This window comes from Panthera pardus, unplaced genomic scaffold (assembly GCF_024362965.1).
Source record: "Panthera pardus isolate Hobbes unplaced genomic scaffold, ASM2436296v1 HiC_scaffold_8, whole genome shotgun sequence".
Taxonomy (NCBI): Eukaryota; Metazoa; Chordata; class Mammalia; order Carnivora; family Felidae; genus Panthera; species Panthera pardus.
The window spans coordinates 754291-774946 of NW_026527013.1; the positions used below are offsets into that span (position 1 = coordinate 754291).

A 20656-nucleotide genomic window follows, 5' to 3' on the forward strand; every position below is an offset into this window, starting at 1 on the left:
GGGGGCCGGGAGCGTCCGAAGCTGGCTCGTCAACCAGTAACAGGAAACCCAAGGTTACGACGCTAAACCACAAGGGAGTCCGAGTTTCCTAAAACGACTCGACCGCGGTTTCAAAACTGCCTCCGAAGCTACACTCGAGCAGAGGTTCAGTGCATTCGAGCCCGGGTCAGGCCTGGAAAGGGCACGGGGCCCGGAGCCCCAGAGCACGAGCCGCGCCCGCAGGCGGGAGCCCGCCGGAAGCGCCTTCCCTCCGCCCGCGGGGCAGCTCCCGGCGGCGCCCAGGGGTCAGCCCCGCCCCCGGGGTCAGCCCGCTACGCCCCGCCCCCCGGGCGTCCCCTCCCCTCCCCCTCTGCCCCCCCTTCCCGCGATAGCCCCGCCCCCCTCCCCCCCCCCCCCCGTCGTCAGCTTTCCCCTCCTCCCTCACCCCCCGCCCCCGACAGCGGCTGGACGTGAGGCGGGGGGCGGTCCCCGGGGTCGTCTTGCTGAGGGTCATGCCTCGCCGAGCGCCGGGGATGAAGCTGCAGAGAAGCGACGCGACCCCGCGGCCCGGCCCACGCGCTGGTACCTGCTTCCCGGGCCGCTCCCGGAGGCTGCGCCGTGGGAACCGCGGCAGCACGTGGCGCCTCAGGAACGTGAAGGTTCTGGGAAGCTCTGGAAGGTTCTCTCGCGCCACGGAAGGCCGCCTTCGACGGGCCGCGCCGCTCGGAGGCGGGTTCACAAAGAGGACTCGGCCGAACCCTCTCACAGGCTCGCGTGCCGGGCCGGCCGCCCTCGCCGCCCGCTACGCGCCCCTCGGCTTCGCGCCCGCGCGCCCTCCAGGCGCCCGTCAGTCCCTCTGTCTCTCGTGCGCGCGCGCGCGCGCCCGCCCGCCAGCCCGCCCGCCTGCCCGCCCAGCTCCTGTCCGTCAACCGCGCGCTCACGCCCAGCCAGGCGGAAGGGGCGGGGCCCGGGGCGGGGGCGTGCACCCCATTGGTCGGCGGCGGGGGTGGAGCTTGGCGGCGCCGCCAGGCCGGCCCCGCCCCCGGCCCGCGGGGAGCGGCGGGCGGCGGCGGCGGAGGCGGTGAGCGCGGGCTCGGGTGGGGAGGCTCGGGTGCCGACGCCGTTGGGCCGCCACGGCCTCCTCGCTCTCCGCTCGGGGCTCGGGGCCACCGCGCTGGGGAGGCCGGCCGCCCGGTGAGCCCCGCGGCCCGCGGTTGGCGGGCGGGGGCCGAGGCGGCCGGGCCGGGCCTGGGGGGGAGGAGCGAACCCCCAAAGGAGGCCCTCCCCGGGGCGTTGAGCGCGGGGGGAGGGTGCCGCCGCTTTCGCCCCTTTCTCTGTTCACCGCGGCCCCTGGTCGGCTGCGTGCGCCCCCGTCCCTCCCCGGATCCCCGTCCGCAACCGCCTTCGCCCGCCGCCTGCGCCCCTCTGTGCGCGAACGAGCCCCCCTCTGCTCTCCGTGCGGAGCCAGGCCTGTGTGTCCCCTGCGGTGACGAGCGGCCCGCAGCTGTCCCCGTCCTTCCAGGGCCAGAGCAGGCGAAAGAGCGGTCATTTCCTCCCATTTTATTTTTTTTTTGCAACTGGGGGCAACTGTTCACTCCCCAAACGGGGGAGGGTTTTAAGCTTTGTTGAAATCGCTTTCCGTGCGAAGGTGGGAGGCAGGCCTTCAGCACGCAGAAGAGTTGCTCGGGAGCCGCTTAGGCAGGAGCCAGACAGACCCTGGGGGTGGGGGGCGGCGGCTGCATTTTATTTCCAAGAGAAGTGCGGGCGCCTCCGCGGGGACCCAGGCCAGCCATTTCTTCTTGACGCTGAGCATCTCCGCGCAGGATTACAGGGGTGACCCTCTTAGCTCGAGGCGAAGCCCCAGGGACCCTTTGCCCTTGAGGGTCCCGTCTGTGCTAACGTGGCCAGCTATCGCTTTTATGAACCCCTGTGCGAATCTTGTTGCAGGGGCGCATCGAGTCAGACCTTCAAGTACTTTGTGCCAAATCACTACCCACCTGCCACATGAGTCTAAGTCATGACCGACGCCAAGTATGTCCTCTGCAGATGGGGAAAGCGATTATGGCCTGCAAAGGTGACAGCCGTTGTTGCGTAATTTCAGGAATTAGAAGTGACTTTTGGGTGACAAGTAAAATCTTCATCGGGAGGAAGCTAGGAGTTCTTTCAGTGAAATAATTGAGCCCGAGCACTTGGCGCTCGGATCTCTTGGCCCTGAACCTCACTCATCGCCCGGTTAATGGGGTTCTTTCTGGTCTGCTGCTTACAAGGTTACGCTTCCAGAAGTGTCTTTTTTTCTACACTTAGGAAAATTAACAGACTCTGCTTTAAAAAGGCCTGTGAGGCAGTATGTAATGCCAGGAAATATCTGGAAGGGAGCCTCGTGGAAGTAAATAATGGGAGTGCCTCGGGGACACTTTCTAGCAACGCGATAGGGAGAGTGCTGCACTGCCAGGCCGGGACCCTGCTCCCCGCCTGGGTCAGCCCCTGACCTCGAGGGCCTTGGTTTCCCCCATCTGTGAAAGGGCAGGATTAGACAGGAGGTTGCTGAGGTCTGGGCGGGGGGTATATTTTCAGAGTTACCGGCTGCGGCTGCGCTGCCCTGTGCTGCTCTGTGTCAACTGTTTGCTGTGTCTTAGTAACAAGGGTTTTGTGTTTTTTTTGGTTTTGTTTTGTTTTGTTTTTTGCTTTATGTTTTTAATACAGGTTTTGGCCAGAACGGAGGTGGCAACAAAAAATAAGAGGAAAAAGGAATTTTTTCTAAGTGTTCAAATACTCTCCCTAGATGAAAAGTTAAGTGTTGTGGGGTCTTTTTGTTTTTTTAAATGTTCTCTTTTTTTCTGAATGGGATTTCTTTTACTGTCCCCCTGCCAAAAAGTGAAGTAAACTCTTAAGCGCTTGTAACTGACTTGTGTTCATAATACCCTCAAGAGGCAAACGCTGATTTTTTTTTTTTTTTAACGTCTGTCTGGAAATGAACATTTATACGAAGGGCTCTGTGTGAGAGAGAGCGGTACAAAAACAACAAGCAAAAATAACACGCAGGGGAAGCTCTTGTTGGGGTTCGCACGTGGATAGTTCCTTCCCGCAGATTTGCGCGTGTTTTTCTCGGAAACTCGTGTGACGGGCCCGTCAGTTTTGGCGTGTTTGCCGTTTCAGCCTGTCCGTCCAGTAAGAAGCTATTATTTAGCATTCAGACGGCAAATGCTCGGCTACGGGGCAGCCTTACTCTCCTTTGTTATCCAGTGACAGAAGAACAAAATATCGGCCAGAATGATTAAAATGCCCAGATCACGTATAATTGTGGTATTGCTGTGTCTAACGGGAGAATTCCCAATTCAGAGAGAATAAAACCTCGTCCGCTCTGGTTACAGCTTCCCCAGGTCCCCGTCCCTCTTCAGAGCCGCCTCCTAAGCTCACTTGGTCCCCAGCTCCCACTTTCCCTGCGGCTGGGAAGGTAATTGAATACTCGAGTTTAAAAGGAAAGCGCATCCTTTTAAACTAAAACACACCTGCTGGGCTGTAAACAGCTTTTAGTGACGTTATCTTCTACTCTGAGAACCTAACAAAGGAGTCGTTTGTGTAGTTGAAAGTAGGATTTGCCTCATGAAAGTCACAATTTGAATTCATTTTTACTCTTAAATCCAGCCAACCTTTTCTGTCTTAAAAGGGAAAAAAGCAAAAAAGCCACATTCACCAGGGTCCTTACTGCCTCTAAGCTCAGGCACACGAATTCCTAGTTGGCCGTGACTTTTGGTTTGAGCGCGAGGTTGAGAAGGAAGAAAATGAATGTAACTCTTTTGTCATCTGAAGGAAAACACGTTCGAAAATGTCTTCGCGGCCTTGGCTGGTAGCAGGTAACGGGCGTTTCTGTCCCCGCAGGATTGAGGTGAGGAGCACGGAAGTGGAGGCCTTGAGGGTGGCGCACATCGAACGAATCGCTTCCACGTTGGGTAAGAGCACGTCTTTAGGTAACAGAGAGGCCGCGTGGGAGAACGGACAGACCCCCGCTTCCCAGGGGACCCTGAGCTGAAGGAGGAGAAGAAAATGGATCCACTTTCTTAAACCCTTGCAGAGTCTACCCTGGGACCGAGCCTGTTCCGGACTCCCTGCGCGGCCGTCTGCGAGCGTTGGGATCTGCTGGTCGCATCCGTGGCCTCCGGTGTACATAAGAATGAGACCCGGAGTGCGTTTGCCTCCGTGAGGAGAGGGGGGAAGACGCGGCCTTTCTCCTCCCGCCCCCGCCCCATAGCAAGACTGCAGAAACGGTCTTGGCGCTGCTCTTTTCTCTGCCCGGGGGTTGAGAGCAGTGGATTGCGTATTTACATTCCCTAGCTGGGCTCCGGGGAGAAAGGACTATGTGACCAGCATCACTGTGGGACGCCCCCCCCCCCCCCCGTGTGCCAGTGCCCTCCTGGGTGGGGGCGAGGCCGGTGGGAGATGGGAGGCCGACGCCCACCCCTTCGCCTTTCCTAGGTGGGAGCACCCGAGCCTCGCGGTGCTGGGGCTGAGTGCCCGCTCGCCTGGTGGCCACCCGGCAGACCAAGCAGAAGTGCTTTCTGTCGCCTTGGAGTGGGGGCACGCACCCCCTATACCGAGAGCCGTTGGTCTTGTGAAAAGGCTGACCGGGAGTCCTTCCAGGGGTGTTTATGAAATAGGATCTATTTTCCTATGTCGTTGGAAAAACCCGCTTTTGTTCAAAAGCGGCGTCCACTGGGCACATCTTAGGTGGCGTTGGTCATCACCTCTCGGACGCTCCTCGTCACTTGTTTCCAATCATGTCGGGGGCCGGTTATTCGTAGGAGCCTTTAATATTCAACAGGGAAAAATACCGTGCCAATAGGTGTTGTGCCCGCTGAGTTGTGACATCGCATCCGTCATCTTGTTCAAATAAGCAGTCCGGGTCTGTGTGGCGGAATGAATAAACAAAACTGTTGCAGCCGGGAGGTCAGGCTACAATCTCAAGGCTCGTGATGCTCGTTTCTGGCTTTGAAATGCTTTGCAAAGAAGTATGGAAAACCCACCAGCCCACAATGGGTCCCTTTCACGGGCGCCACCCAAGAATTCGGTGCTGGCGAGTTCTTTATGGGGTTGGCGAGGGTTTTTCTTGACCTGATTGAATTTGCAGTTGTGAGGCTGAGCCAATTCGGGAAGCGGGAAGCGTCTGAGTAGCTGGCTGCATTGTTTGGTGACCTGGAGGGATTTAACTTTGTAAGCCACGCAGGTTAGGGTCAGTCAGGTTGTTTTTGGAAAAGCAGAGCACCCCGCCCCCCCCCCACTGCAGCCCCAAACAATAGCTGTTGTTTTGTGGCCTTGTCCCCCTTTGGGGAAGATGTGGCTGAGGAGGGGCAGACCTCCCTTCAGGGGTGAAAGCCACCGAGGACCTTGGAGGACCTTGGGTGACCGGTGGCTTGGTCGTCACCAGGCTTTGTCTGCTTCCCGTTCTTGCAGCCTCCCAGAATGAGGTTCCTGCTGAACCCCTAGAGGAGCTGGCCTACAGACGCTCGCTTCGAGTGGCCCTGGATGTTTTGAACGAGAGCACAGGTCTGCCTCAAGAAAGCCCTTCTAGGGAAGAAAGAACTGCTCTGTGTTCACGAGAGAAGCCCATGGAACTGGCCTCCTTGCTCTGTGGCCCTGCCTCTTCCTGCGTCCAGGAGGCTGTGCCGGGCAGATCTGGACCCGAGAGGAGGGAACGTGTCCACCCGAGGCTGTCAGGTTTCCCCCACTTGTCAAAAGGACCCCAAGTGCAAGGTGGACCACAAGAAGGAGCTCAGGAAGAGTGGAAGCCCACAAGCCTTGGTAGTCCCGCCAGCCAGAGGTGGTTCTCAGCATGGTAGTGGGTCGAGAACGTGCTGTGCAAGTCGGACAACCCCTAGCAAAAGGGGAAGAAGTTCAGCTCGGGAGCCCGCTGTGGGTCAGAGTGCCCCTTCCCTCTCGGAGGGAGACGACGAAGAAAAGCCGCCTGCCAGCCCCCCGCTCACCTCCCACAGTGAAGGAGGAGGGTCTCTGGGCCAAAGGACGAGACCCCAGCTTACCTTTGCCTGGCCCCACCGGGCCCCCAGCCCCAGGGCGCCCAGCCTGCCGGATGCCCAAGGCCTCCCTGCCAAGCGGCCTTGCCCCGATAGTGGCCAGAGGCCACCCGCGGCGCGGCTGGAGCCGGGGGCAGTGGCGTCCCCCAGGCAGGGGCCCGGGAAATGCAGGGCTCTGCCCGGCGCTGCCAGACTCCACCTGCCTGCCCCCCCCCCGCGCGTCCACGGAGGAGACGGGAGATCTTCGAGTCCTCGTGGAGGAAGCTTAAAGGTCTGTGGCCGAGAATCGCCTTGTGCTGGCAGAGGGCGGATTGGGGTTCTCCCGCGGTCCGTGCGGGGCCGGCTCCGGCTCCTGGTGTATTTCTAACTAGAGCTTAAGGAGAGCAGATCAGAATGCAGGGCAGATGTTTCCTGGTTCCTGTTGAGGTGGTCTTTCCCACCGGGTTGTAACTAGCCCAGCGCCTCCCAAATCCCTGTGTTTTTGGTTTTGTTTTGAGCCGGAGAGGGGACGGGTCACTGGAGGCCGGGCCTGGTGCTTGAGGGACGCTGTGGCCGCACCCCGCACGCTCTCTGATGCTCAGCGTGATGCTGAAACCTGCAGGAGCCGGTCCCGTTGAACGGGCTGAGAACCTCAGAAGTGATTAACTCAGAACGCTTTCAACCTTTTTTTTTTTTTTTTAAACACTTACTTGTTTTTGAGAGAGAGATAAAGCGGGGAAGGGGCAGTAGAGAGGGAGACACAATCCAAAGCAGGGTCCGTGCTGTCAGCAGAGAGCCTGACGTGGGGCTCGAACCCACGAACTGTGAGATCGTGACCTGAGCCAAAGTCGGACACTTAATCCACTGAGCCACCCAGGCGCCCCCAGGCTCCTGACTTTTTAAGAATCCCTATGGAGACACACTTCTGTGTGTGTGTGTGTGTGTGTGCGCGCGCGCCGCGTGCAGTCACGCACCGTGGCTCCTTCCGGTCTTTCCGTTGCGGTATCCCACTGATTTCTGCGTGGTTCGGTACCTCGAGATCCCCTGGCTGCACACTCGGGTTTCTGCTGTGAGTTTAAACTCGGCGAGGCCGCGTCCCAGCGCCTGCGGGGGCCGCGGGGAGGTGCGCTGCACCCCTCTCCCTGTGACCCTGTGTTCTCCCGGCCCCTGTTTGTTCGCCTTGCCGGAGCTCGCTGCTTTGTGTGCCGGCCGTTCTCGGAGACCAGAGCCCTCTCCCCTCCCTCGGTCTCTCTGCCTCTCCCCCCACCCCCTTTCCCTCTCGTTTGTTTTTCTTTGGAACGTACGTTAGTCAAAGCGAGCCCTGTTTGAATCCGGCAAGGTGGACGCGTGCGTGACGCGGGACCTTTTGCTTTTGCGTTTACGGTCTCGTATCACGACGCGGTTTCTGGGGCTGAGTTCCTGGAACGGTAGAGATGAAAGTAAGTAACCTGATGCCATTGGCAGCCCGTCCGACTTCGGGGGAGTCCGTGGAGCGTGTGCCCATCCGTTCCGTTCTGGACGAGGAGGAGGACGAGGAGGAGCCCCCCCGCATCCTGTTGTACCACGGTAAGGTGCGGGGCGCGGGGCGCGGGGCGCGGGGCTGACGGCCCCCGGCCAGTTCAGTTTCCTCCTGCTGCACTGACAGCTTCGGAAGCTTCAGAAGTGCCCGCGTTCTGCGCGCTCTGTCTTGACGGGGATCACCACACAAAGGGGAGGGCGACTCCCTGGGAGGAGACGGGCCAGCCCTCCCTGCCGCCTCGCTGCTTCCTTTCTGTGGCGTCCCGTCCCCTCCGTGGGAAGGAAGGACAGCCAAGTGGGGAGAGCGGTCCGTCGCCACTCTTGGGGGGGCGGCCCGGTGCCGCCCGCGGACCTTTGGGGATGGCGTTTGCACGCGTGTCCGGAGACGCAGGGTCTCCGGCCCGGGGCCCCTCCCACACGTGCCGCGGGCCCCCGGCGAACATGCGTGCGGGGAGGTGCCCTGGCCCCCTGTGGAAGGGTGGGAGGCGCGGACCTGGATCCTGAACCGGCGACCGACAGCACGTTAGTCTGTTTCCTGGAGGAAATCGTTCAGAACGAATTTTCTGTTTAGACTTACTCCTGAGCTATCCGTTTGAACGTAGTCCGATATTGTTTAGCCTTTTCGTCGTGAAATATATAGATTCTCAAGGTGTCGCAGAAAGAGTACAGTGTGAGGGAACCCCTCCTTCAAGGGTCGCCCCCACCGTACCCCGGGAGGCCCCGTGCCGGTCGCGCTCTTAAGACTCGGCTCTTTTCCCCAGACATGCCCCGTTCCGTGCGGGTTTCCTTTTTGTAACTTGTTGACCGGACACGCTTTACGTTTCCGCGTGGTCTTCCGATGACCCTATATGGCAACGATTTGTTACTTACTGAGCCTTCCCCCACTTTCAGTTATCTAGATAGTTCCACCATGGGGGCTGCAGCCTGCAGGGCACAAACCTCTGGGAGGTAGCTCTGTGTAGGCTTGGCTCCCGGGAGCAGGGAGCAGGGCAGAGCTCACCGGGCCGGAGAAGGGACACTGGGCCTTCTTCCTCAAAGGCGTTTTCCCTCTCGGCCCGCGGCCGGCGGAGGGGGTTGCTGGGTCCCCACAGCCCCGAGAAGCTGCCGCGCTTGTTCTCGGCCCTGTTTTGTGCTTCCACCTGGTTTGGTCTTCTCCCCGTCTCCCCCCCCCCCCACCCCCCCCCCCCCCCCCCCCCCCCGGCAGCCTGATGTCCGTCTGGGTGTTTCCCGAGACCTGTTTGTCCTCCCGGGGCCCTGACGGTTCTCTCAGAAACTGGGTGCTTCTCGCCAGATGGGTGCCAGGCGTCCGCTCGCGGCCGGCCGTGCTCCTGTGGCTGCGCCCGCTGGTCGCTGGGGCGGCTCCCCAGGCAGGGAAGGGCGGCCTCGTGTCTGCGGGGTTTTGTGACCTGATTGTCTCAGTTCCAACTGTGATTCTGTTCTGCAGTGTGGTGGTTTGGGGCCGGAAATCCTGTCAAACTTTGTTCACAGACACGGAGTTAGCGAATGATGATTTCGGCGATTCCTTTTGGGTTTTTTTATTTTTTATTTTTTGCTTTTTAAGAGTCCCGTTTTTCAGACTGATGAGCTTCCTAGGAATCTGGTTCTCGCGTTGGGGTTTCTGTGCCACGCTTTTTAAAAAATGTTCTACTTTGGAAGAATTTGAGATTCACAGGCAAGTGGCAAAGGTAGTACTGAGTGCCCCCTGCCTGGCACCTTCCCGCGTCACCACCTGCGTGACCAGGCGTATCGTCCCGTGAAGACACCAGCTCTTAACCACAGGGTGTGCTCACGACGGGCCCTTGGATGCCGTCCCAGCCGCTGGGGTCTCTGTCCGGAGTTGGGGCGCGTCAGATTCAGGCCAAGTCCCAACAATTGTTTTCTCTTAAGTTGTTGAATTTGGTGCATGACCGGGAGCTGACTTAATGTTCTTTTTGTCTTTGTTTCTTTTTAACTCTAGAACCACGCTCCTTTGAAGTAGGAATGCTGGTCTGGCTGAAACACCAGAAGTACCCCTTCTGGCCAGCAGTGGTGAGCATGGGGCCGGCTCCGGGGGCCGCCGCGGCAACCCCCACCCTTCGGCTCACTCGCGCTCTGCTGTTGTCATTTGGACGCCGGCAGATATTTTCCCCGGGGAAAACCGATGGGCATATAATACGAGCAAGGTTTCTGGAGACGTTTGCCTGAGTAAGGGGTGTTTGATCATTTGGGCGCAGTTGAGTGTGAGGGTCCTGGGCCCAATCTCTGCCGGGCAGGCTCAGGAAAACCTGCCTGGAAGGAGGTCTGCGATTTGCTCATTTCTGACGTTGTGCGCTTGAAACCTTTCCCCCGCGGGAGCGTTGAGCTGGGTGAGGTTTTGGGGCAGGGGCCGGTTGTGCACGTGCGGTGACTGAGCCCCAGCGCAGCAAACTCCTGGCTTTCTCCGGGCCGGGACTCTGCAGGCTGTCCGTTTATTTTTTGGGCAAAGGTAACATCCTGGCTGTCAGCCCCTCCATCCCGTATCCTCCTCTGTGCCCCTGCGGTGTGGACAGGACCCTGCAATGCTGGCTGTAGTTCTTTAACTCGCGGTCAGAGACGGTGACGTGTAATAAGGAAGACGTTTGCCGGAGTCGGGAGACACTCCTGTTGCTGCGAGGCTGGCCTCCGTGGATGGGGCTGACTGGCCGTAGCAGCAAGTGTGGTTCGCATATGGGCAGAACGTGTGGCTTGAGCACAGGCTCAGGTAGAAGGGGTGGGGGGTGGCCCTCGGGTCAGCGTCTGGTCACAGTTGTGGGGAGTCGTCGATCGAGGGCCCCTCGGCTCACTTTCAGCACTCGCGTGCCCCTTGCGATTGGCACCTTTTCCCGGCCCTCCTCCTTTTCGCCAGTGCCCTGGGGGCCCCGCTGGGGAGCGGATCTCCAAGCTCACAGGTTCCTGGGGTGCGCCCTTGGTTTATGGCTGAGCCGGGGACCCGGAGGGGTGGCGGGGGGGTGGGGAGGCTGGCCAGAGTCAGGCACCCTGCTTCCCTGTGTCCTCGGCTGGTTGCCACTCTCTCTGTTCACGTTTCTCGTACTGAAAATGAGGAAGAGCTTGCCCTGCTGAGGCAGGGAAGGGTCCACGTGTCACACACACAGGTGGTCAGAAGCAGTGGGCTTCGCGCTCTGTGTCACAAAAGAAAAGGAAGCAAAGCCCGCGTGGTCCTGCTCCACTGTGAGCGCTGACGGCAGTGCACGAAGCAGCCGGGCGGTGTTTGAGCGTGTCCCACGCGGACTTTGTCCATTCTCCCAGCCGGCCACGTTCCTGGCCACGCGCCGCACATGCCCGTCTGCACAACGGAAACGTGTCAAGAGCGTATTTCAGACCTGTGCCTTCTTCTGGGTTCTTGATGCTTTGTTTTCTCGGATTTGCCAACAGGTCAAGAGCGTCCGGCGAAGGGAGAAGAAAGCCAGCGTGCTCTTCATTGAGGGGCACATGGACCCGAAAGGGAGAGGGTAACCCAGCTCTCTGCTCTCTGTAGACGGTGAAGGCCTGGCCGCTCAGGGGCACTGAGGTCGGGGGGGGGGGGGGGTGGGCCCTGTGATCCAGCTCCCGGGGGAAGAATCCAGACAGAGGGACCGGTCAGAGGTCCAGTTGTCCGCGCTCTATCTGCCGGCTCTGAAGTGAGGCCCGGACGCCCCTTGGATCCCGCCATTCCCCACAAACCGTACTGTGACTCGGGCGGGTGCTGTGAGGGGCGGCCTGCCTCCCCGACTTCCGCCATTTGCTTGGTGGTCTGGTCACCCTCTACTGGTCCTCTGTCCCGGGATGAAAATGCACACGAACATCCCCTTCTGCTCAAAGGGCACTTCAGAAACACGTTTTGGAGGCAAACACGTAGAGCTGGCCTCTGACCCTCTGGCCCTGGGTTGCTGCCTCCGCCTCCCGTGGGCATCCTCGGCTGTGTCCCCTAGGGGTCCTCTCGGGGCCTGCCGGTCACCTCCGGGCCTGTGTCTGAGGGGCTTCCTCGGGCAGCCCGGAGAGCGATGGCCTTCGATCAGGAAGCCGGTGCTGGCAGAGGCCCCCGTGGCCCTGACTGGTTTCAGCAGAGGAAAGGGAGATGTTTTCTCATGTCGGGAGGCCAGGTTCCTTCGTGTTAAGCTTTGCTCGTCTGCTTCTAGCATCACCGTGTCTCTCCGGAGATTGAAGCACTTTGACTGCAAAGAGAAACAGGAACTTCTGGTAGGTGGATTGTTGGTGTTTCTATAAACGACTCCCTTGGCGGCTGGTGGCTCTGCTCCCCGTGTGATCTGGTCCGCGGCGCTGTGCCTGGTGGGGACCACGGTCCCGGGGGAGGTCGCCAGCCGTCCCCTCGTCGTACAGGTGGGGCTTTGGCGCAGAGGACAGTTTGCCCGGTGTGAGGCCGGCCCCTTCTGCGGGCCGTCGTGCAGAGGCCGCCCGTGTGACAGAGACCGTGACAGTGCCCCACAGGGGCTTCCTGGGCTTCCCGGTGGCCGAGACCCCCGTGCCGAAGCGCCGTGGTCGACTCTTGATTGTACAATGAGCCCACGAGCCACATGTCCATAGAACACGTGGTCTGTTTGACTCTGAGACGCCAGCTTTCAAAACGCGAGGCTGGCTGGGGAGCGGGGGGTAGAGGCCTGCTGGCCTCCCTCGGGTGCCGGTCTTTTCCCAGCCTGGGGAGCGGCTTCCTGGAGTTCAGGTCACGGTGAAGCCTCCTGTAGGGGGAGCGGCTTGTCCCTGCTGTTTGCCAGGATTTCCCAGGGCCTCAAGGGTGGAGGCCCCCCAGGGGTTGTGTGGTTCTGAGGACTGTGGGTGGCGTCTGGAAGGTGGCACCCTTCTCCTCCTCCTCCTCCTCCTCCTCCTCCCGCTGATGGGTGTATGTCTGTGCCGTGGCCCTGCCGTCCGTCTGTCTCGTCTGCTGTGACCTCACTTTGGCCCCTGAGCAGCAGCCTGCGCTGGGCTTCCTGTCCCTGTCAGGGTGCCCGTCGGCGGGGTCTCTTTCTCTAAGGGGGCCTACCGTGGCCTCAGGACCTTCCACGCCCCCTGAAACACAGTCTCCCGTCGGGGCTCTGGGAGCTTTCCCAGGGCGGAGGAGTTGGAGAGGACAGGAGTCTTGCTTTGAGGTCTGCGTGCTCTCACCACGTGAAGAATTGTGTTTTGTGACAGAGATGGCGCGTGGCCTCGCGTGATCCAGACGCTGGGGTGGTGTCTGTTCCCTGTCTTCCTGCTGACCTGTGGGGTGGGAGCGCGGGGTCTCTGAGAGGCCGGTCTGGCCGCAGGAGCGCCGCCTCCTGGAGCGACTCTTTGCACCGCTTTGGTCCTGGTGTCAAGGCCACGGGCCGTGCCCTGTGCTTCCCTGATGAGCGCCCGCTGTCCCAGGGGCCGCTCAGCAAGCCCAGCCGAGCCCAGAGCCCCCTCCCTCCAGAGCCGCCTGCGCTGCCTCTGTCCCACAGGAGGAGGCCGGGCTGAGGTGGCCCGGGAGGTGGAGCTCAGGTAGTGGGTCCCCGTCCCGGCTCAGGGGTCCTCGGTTTGCAGGCGAAAACCTCGAGGCCTAGGCGGGCGCCCCGCGCCCCCCCCCCGGTGGCCAAGTGTCCTTCCTCCTCGGGCGGCCCTGCTCCCGACGGACCCGGCGCTGTCCCGAGCAGAGGACGCCGAGAGTCCCCTTGGAAGGGTTTACGTTGTGTGACTTTCAAGTCTTGCCTGTGTGAGGGTGACGCCAGCCGCGTGTGGGGGCGTCCGCCTCTGTCCCGTAGAGTCCCCAGCTCTCCTGTCCTGAAGTGCTCAGCTCACACGTGACCCCTTTCCGAGCAGCTCGGGCCCCAGACCTGGGCCTCCGTGTGCATTGCCGCACCCGGCATGCGTCTGCTGACCGGACGCGGGAGCCGGGGCGTGGAGACGGGCGCAGGAGCCCCCGTGGCCTCCCGCTCACGTCTGCGTTCGGGCCTTGTCGTTGCAGAACGAAGCCAAGGAGGACTTCGACCAGGCCATCGGCTGGTGCGTCTCCCTGATCACGGACTACAGGGTCCGGCTCGGTAGGTGGGCCCGCGAGCCCTCAGACAGAGGGGCGGCCTGGGCACCGGGGCGCAGGCCTGCTTCCGTGGGTTCCCTGCCTGGGCCCGGGGCAGCCCCGTCCCCGGCAGAGGCGAGGGCCAAGCCGCTAGGTGTGGACGGGAGGTGGAGAGCTGGCTTCCGTGTGCCCCGGGTTCTGTTGTTGGGAGTCTAGACGGCGGCCCTTCTGGGCACCCCCTGCGCCGTGAGGCACCCTGACGGCAGTGCTGGGTTCCGTCAGCTGGAAGCGGTCTGGGCGGTGCCGACGCGACGCGGGTGTCCTGACCCAGCCACCCTGGGGCATTTCCAGAGCCGCCTCTGACGGTGACCGGGCTCCCCCCCCTGCCCCCTCTGCAGGCTGTGGCTCTTTTGCTGGCTCCTTCCTGGAATATTACGCGGCTGATATAAGTAAGTCGCCGACTCCTCTTCAGGGCCGCGAAGCAGCTGTCTTCGGTGTCTGAAGCTCGGGAGGGGATGTCTGGGTGGAGGCCGTGCCGTAGCCCGAGCCTGAGCCTGGATCTCCAGGGGCAGGCCCCGCCGTGCCTCCTGCCCCCTGTCCGCTGGGCACCGGGCCTCGCCTCTAAAGCGTGGCTGGCGGTGCTTCGCGCCTGCCTTCCCCGTGGCCCGGGTCTTCGGTTAACCGACGGGTGCGCCGCACCCCCTTGTCCCCGGCTGCCGGTGTGGGGCCGGAGGAGTCCGTGCTTCCTCGGGGGGCCCGGGGGCTCCGCTCGGCTCCGCTCTCCTGGGCCACACTCGGATCGGGCCGAGCTGGGGAGGGATGTGGGGACCCGTCAGAGGAGGAGGCCTTGCGCGTGTCGTCTTGGGCCCTCCCCGGGGGCCCGGGGCCTCTCCCCTGCAGCCCGGGCGCCACAGTTAGCGACGGGACGTGGCGGGGAGTCCTTTCAGCCGGGCCGGCGGTCCCAGGACGTGTCGGTGCTCCGCAGGTTACCCTGTCCGCAAGTCCATCCAGCAGGACGTGTTGGGGACCAGGTTTCCCCAGCTGAGCAAGGGGGACCCTGAGGAGCCTGTGACGGGGAGCCCTCAGGGAAGGAGGCGGCCTCGCAGGAAGGTCCTCCCCGACCGCTCGCGGGCTGCCCGGGACCGGGCCAACCAGAAGCTGGTGGAGTACATCGTGAAGGCCAGGGGCGCCGAGGGCCACCTGCGGGCCATCCTGAGGAACAGGAAGCCGTCCCGGTGGCTGAAGACCTTCCTGAACTCGGGCCAGTACGTGACCTGCGTGGAGACGTACCTGGAGGACGAGGAGCAGCTGGACCTGGTGGTGAAATACCTCCAGGGCGTCTACCAGGAGACGGGCAGCAGGGCGCTGGCACGGATCAACGCCGACAGGATCCGCTTCGTCCTGGACGTCCTTCTGCCTGAAGTGAGTGGCCGCAAGCCGGTTCCGCGCGGTGAGGGGGTGGGGGGGTCGGCAGCCGGCGCCCGGCGAGAGCCCCTCCCAGCTCTGCCCGGAAGCCGGGGCGCCGGCCGCAGTGTATGGGGGGGGGGGGGTTGCTGCGGGGCTGGGGTCTCCGGAAGTCTGCGGGGGACGGGGGAGCGGGGCATCGTGGTGTGGAGCCAGGCACCCGCCCTGTCTGCTCCTGTCTGTGGGTGGTGTGACGGCCTCCGTGGTTAAGCCTCGTGGCCAGTCGGGGGGAGAGGGGAGGGGAGAACGAGAGCTGAGTGCTTTGTCCGTGTATGCACGCGAGGACTTTTCCAGAACGGGAGCTGCTTGGGGAGATGGCGGCAGCCGGGGTTTGCCGGGCGGGAGCACACGAGACCCCGCCGGTTATCTGGAGGGTCAGGGGCTTTGCTCGCGCGTACGTGTGTGTGCGGAAAATTACCTGTGCTCAAAAACCCGTAACTTTATACACACTGGAAGCTTTCAGATTGGTATAAAAGTAAAACACTGTCACGTAGCCCGTGCGGAATGGTGGTCTCTCTCCGTTTGTACCTCTAGCTTTCTCTTCACATAACTACGGGGGGGGGGGGATCCCCAGTTCTTGGTCCTGAAGTACTTCGGCGTGTGTCTCTCAAATAGGGTGGTTCTGCCCCAGAGACGCTGGTCCCCGAGCGGGGACGGCTGTGGTTCCCGCTGAGGGGGCTCCGGCCACCCAGCAGGTGGGTCCTGGGATGCCGCTGAACCCCCACAGTGCCCGGGACACCCCCAAGAGTAACGTGCCCCAACGTCAGCAGTGCCCGGGTGGGGGGGGGGGCCTGTAAAGATTTTGTTCAGTATTTATTTTGGGGGGAGCGTAAGCAGGAGAGGGGCGGAGGACAGAGGATCCGAGGTGGGGTCTGCGCTGACAGCAGTGAGCCCGAGGTGGGGCTTGAAATCGCGAGCCGCGAGATGGTGATGTGAGCCAGAGTCGGATGCTCGACTGACCGAGCCACCCCAGCGCCCCTAAAGATCGTAGTTTCGAGTAGCGTCTATGCCCGACGGCGGCCTAAGCTCGGGGCCCAGAAACCAAGAGTCGCGGTCTCCACGAGCCCAGCCTGCCGGGCGCCCCGTACAGGCTCTTTGGAAAGGCTTTCTGACGTAACCGTGATCCCGTTATCTGACAAAGTGAACGAGGACTCGACACCAGACGTACCGCGTGCTCGGACCATCAGTCTTGTAGTTTTCCCTGTGGTGTGAACAGTAAGCTCACAACTTTTCTAAAACATCCCGGTTGGTTTGGGTCCCGCCTTCCATTCTCTGCTGCTAGTGACACGAACTCTCTCCCTCGTCCCCGAGACACCACATTCCTGACGCCATTCAAAAACGTCCAGAGACTTCGGGGAATCTGTGCGCGTTTGCGGAGGCTGGTTCCGACGTTGCCCCGGGCCCCACGCCCGCGGCTGAGCGCCCCCTGCCCTCTGCAGGCCATCATCTGTGCGATCGCTGCGGTGGACGCCGTGGATTACGAGACGGCCGAGGCCAAGTACCTCCGAGGACCTTCGCTCAGCTACCGGTAGGCTGCTCGGGGCGCCGCCCCCGACCGGCGGCAGCGAGTCTGGAAGGGCTCGTGTTCGCTGGCGGCCGTGGCCCGGGCCCTCTTGCTGACACGCCGGCTCAGGTTCCCGGCGGGGGAATGAATCGCGAACGGTCGAAATGCACGGCAGCGCTTGGCCGGGAGTTGCCGGGGGGACCCAGCGAAGCCAGTGGTGGACGTTCCCCGCCAGCCAGTCTGGACGGGGGCCCGGGGGCCCCGAGCTGGTCAGGGCAGGCAGATCCGGACCCAAGCCCAGGCCCGCGCCGCGGTCCGCAGGCCGAGCGCCGGGCCCGCTCCCGGGACGCGTGCCAGCCTTGCCGAGCCTAGTCGCGGTGTGCAGTCACTCATTTCAGACTCTCTCCCCCTTGCCCCGATGCCGCGGCCGCCGAGAAAACACAGTAGGATTACGTGGCGGCACTCGCCCTGGCCCGTTCCTAGCCGGTCAGAAGAATGTGGTGATCAAGATGTTTCTCTTCCGTCGGCATAGTTCACCGCCCTTGGATTTTTGGCCCCCAGAGCCCCTAATCCTGTCTCTGGGCTTGCTGCCAGGCCTTGCTGGGAACAGGCGGGGCCCGCGTGGCTGTGACAGGCCGAAGACTCAACTAGAGTCACGGGCCAGGGTCTCTGTCCGGGGCCGGCTGGGCACACTGCCCCGGGCCGCCGGTGTGTGCCTCGGTGGGTGGGGAGGCCTCCTGCGTCACGGTCCACGGAAGAGCCAGCGTGGCTCTGCGTGCGGGTGGGCAGGTTGACCCGGCTGCACTAAGCGGAGCATGAAGGGCCTTTGGGAAACTCGGTGTTTCTGGCCCGGGATCTCTGTCCAGCGTGGCGCCCTCCGCACACAAATGGGGAACGGTGTTCTCGGGCGAGCGGGGCGGGGGCGCCCGTGTCCGGAGCGCCTCCCGGGGGACCGGCCGCTCCGCCGGTGAGGACAGCTCCGTCTTCACGCTTTGCTGCTGCCCTGGGTCGCCGGCGTCAGAGCGTCACGAGTATTCGCACCCTTTACCTGCCACGAATGTGTCGGGCACCACGGAAATGACGCTGGCCGCGCCGGTGGCGGGCCCCGGGGACGTGGCCTCGAACCGAGGGCAGGGCGGCCGGTCTTCCTGCCCCACGAAGCGGCCTCACGTTCCGCTGGGGCCGCGTGCTCACGTGGACTTGCCGGCGCTCTGCTAGGCGCCGTCTGCGTCCGTGGCTTCTGTCACTGTGGCCGCCTGGGCGAGTGTGACACGCCGTGCCTCGGTCATGTGATTCCTTAGCAGGGTGCGCTTAGCGAGGACAGTCTGATATTTTACTTTCTTTAAAGAGTTTATTTAAAAAAAATCGTGAGATGCGCATAACACAGAATTCACCTTCTTCGACTGTCTCCACGCGCCCAGCTCAGCGGCGTCGAGTACGCGCACACTGTCTTGCCCCCAGCATCCGTCTCCAGAACTTTCTGTCTGTCTAAACTGAGACCCTGTCCCCGTGGAACACTGACTCTTTCCTACTCTTGAAGACACAGTGAATTGCTGGGGCACCTGGGTGGCTCAGTCGGTTAAGCATGAGGCTTCTGCTCAGGTCATGGTCCTGTGGCTCGTGGTTCAAGCCCCGCGTTGGGCTCAGAGCCTGGAGCCTGCTTGGGATGCTGTGTCTCCTCTCTCTGCCTCTCCCCTGCTCACGCTCTGTCTCTGAAGAATAAACGAACGCTAAAAAAAAAAAAAAAAAAAAAAAGACACAATGAGTTATTAAAATGAGGTTATCTCCTTTTATTTTCTGAAGGGAAAAAGAAATGTTTGATAACCAGCTCCTGGAAGAAAGGAGTCAGCGGTGCTGACGCCGGAGGGGCTGCCGCGCGGGTCCTGTGGCCGGTGGGTCCGTGCCGTCCTCACGGGGGCTGGAGTGTGCGTGCTTCTCATCTGTGGCTTCTGTTTTCCTGGCTTTTTTTTGGAAGGTACAGTTCCTGAAAGGTTTTTGAAGCAAATGTTTTTATTTTCCTTCATATTACTATTTGTGACTGTGCTGTATTGTTTAACATAAGGTGCACGTTTGTTTTTTTTATGTTAAAAAGCATTGTATCCAGTATTAAAGAGTTTCAAAACAGCCCGACGTGCATGTCTGCCTCCGGATCACCTGTGTCTGTCCCCAGGTGGGCCCTGAGTCCACGGTGTCGCTCAGGCATCTTGTGCTGTGGCATTCGCTGTGACTCCTCGTGCACGAGAACACGTGGAACGCACACTTCGCGACGGCCTCTTTCCACTCTGTCCCCGTGTGGGCCGCGCGTCACAGTGCGAGCCCGCCACCACGGTGTCCCATCGCGTGCATTTTCACGCGTGGCTGCGTCTGGCCTGGCCGGAGCATCATCTCACCGGCAGGCCCCCAGGGTAGCCGATCTGCCTGGAGAGCTGTGATGTCATAGTCGCGACGGCAGAGGTCGTGTGTGCGGCCGTGGGGTGCGCTGTGGGGGCCGCGAGTGCCACTCCGGCCGGTTCCTGCAGACGACGGCCTTCGTCTGGGGGCCAGGCTCCCGTTCCTGCCCCGACACAAAGAAAGGGGGCAGGTCTCGTCACCCCGACGGCCTGAGCGTCCCCAGCTCGGGACCCTGACCTTTGGTGGCCTGCCACGTAAAGGATCTTGACTTAGTTTCACCTGGCCGGGCCTTGCACAGAGTCCCAGACATCTGGCGACCTGTCACAGCCGTGCTCAAATGAATTATTTACTGTAAGCTGACAGGAGGTTGTACTTGGAAGTCCACGGAGGGGAGGTTCGTTTCGAAACCCCGGCCCGGAGGCGCAAAGCAACGGTCCCACCTCTTCCTGTGGTCACCGCTCGCCCCCATCCCTACTTCTTGGGATGGGGATGTCCTTGCACGCACCTCGGTACCTCTTCAAGTGTACTGCTTATCTAAAAAAAGAATCTTGAATTATTTCGGTGCTGGGGGGTGGGGGTGGGGATACCTTGCTGGCTCAGGTGGTGCCTTGACTCTTGGTAGGTTAGAGCCCCCCATCGGGCCCACTGGAGGTTACTTAAAAGTGAAATCTTAAAAGCAGGGCGCCTGGATGGCTCAGTCAGTTAAGCACCTGACCCTTGATTTTGGCTTAGGCCCGGTCCCAAGGTTCGTATTGATTCGAGCCCTGCGTGGGGCTCTGAGGTGACAGCACGGAGCCTGCTTGGAATCCTCTGTCTTCTGTCTCTGTCCCTCCCCCACTCTCTCTCAAAACAAATAAACTTTACAAAAAACAAAAGTCATGTGCCGTGTACGGGGTAAGAATCTGAACGTCTGCTCCAGAAACTGCCCATCCCCCACCGTCCCGGGTCCCCCGATCCCCAATTCACAGTTCCCTGCCGGCTCCAGGTTCTGCTCCCCCTGCCGGCCTGCCCTTGTGGGGGGGGTTCTCCATCAGGCTCGGGGGGGGGGGGGCACCTCCCTCCCCCTCCATCGACCAGCCTCGCATGCCCTCTGCCCCTGCGGGTGCCCTCTCTTGAATAACGGAGTACCCCAGGACCTAGTGGTGGATTGGAAACCCAAGAGCAGGCTGGCCATGACCCTGGCGTCTCTCACGGGGTAGCCGTCAGATGGGCTGGGGCTCCGCTCCGGGTCGCTCGCTCTCCTCCCTTGCTCTCCTCGCTCGCGGGGCAAGGACGTTCCAGGAAAATGAAACTTGAATGAGGCCCAGACTTCCATGAATACTACCTGTGTTCACTCTGGCTCACGAATTGCCGCAGGTGCTGACAGGGGACTGGGTGTTGGGTACGTGGGAACTCTGTGTTGGAGACTTCCGTGCCTAAAATTATTCTGAAATGCAAAGTTTATTTAGATTTAAAAAGCAATCCAGCTCCACAGGCTAGTGGGTGGTGGGAAGGAAATGGGAAGGGGCCTGGAGCTCCCCGTTGGAGCCAGACCTGCCGGCTGTGCCCGGCACTCCTGACCGGCCCCAGCGGGGGCTCCAGGACCCGACCGACTTGTCCTGCCTGGAGGCCAGCCTGCTGCTCCCCTGTGCTGCTCCCCTGCGCTGCTCCCCTGCGCTTGCACGTGTGAGCCTGCGTCCCCAAGTGGAAAGTCCAGCAGAAGGATCTTAAGAATTAAGTGACACGTAAGCGGCAAGTGTCTTTGCGAACTCTGGTGGGTTTTGACCCAATGGGCTGGAATCACGGTCCGGGGGGTGGGGCAAGGGTTGGGAG

General features: G+C 61.5%; 2 protein-coding genes across 2 annotated transcripts in view; one reads left to right on the forward strand and one right to left on the reverse strand.

Annotated features, from left to right (window-relative positions):
- The window catches only part of LOC109257655 (WAS/WASL-interacting protein family member 3-like), a 32409-nt gene extending 30617 nt beyond the window's left edge, over positions 1-1792 (reverse strand). Inside the window, exons 1-2 of the mRNA XM_053897916.1 lie at positions 1695-1792; positions 566-1227 (exon numbers count right to left, since the gene is read on the reverse strand). Of these exons, the coding sequence (XP_053753891.1) occupies positions 566-1227; positions 1695-1792 (760 nt within the window). The remainder of the gene's footprint in view (positions 1-565; positions 1228-1694) is intronic.
- On the forward strand, positions 1067-18583 carry PWWP3A (PWWP domain containing 3A, DNA repair factor). Its single transcript, XM_053898154.1, is given in 19 exon segments — positions 1067-1173; positions 1927-2053; positions 2683-2768; positions 3859-3929; positions 4052-4162; positions 5428-5693; positions 5695-5931; positions 5933-6056; positions 6059-6213; positions 6215-6276; positions 7429-7550; positions 9460-9530; positions 10893-10969; positions 11636-11696; positions 13435-13510; positions 13884-13934; positions 14471-14907; positions 16389-16477; positions 18257-18583. Coding segments are annotated over 18 exon segments (2208 nt in total). The 5' UTR covers positions 1067-1173; positions 1927-1996; the 3' UTR covers positions 18312-18583.
- The last annotated feature ends 2073 nt before the right edge of the window (positions 18584-20656 follow it).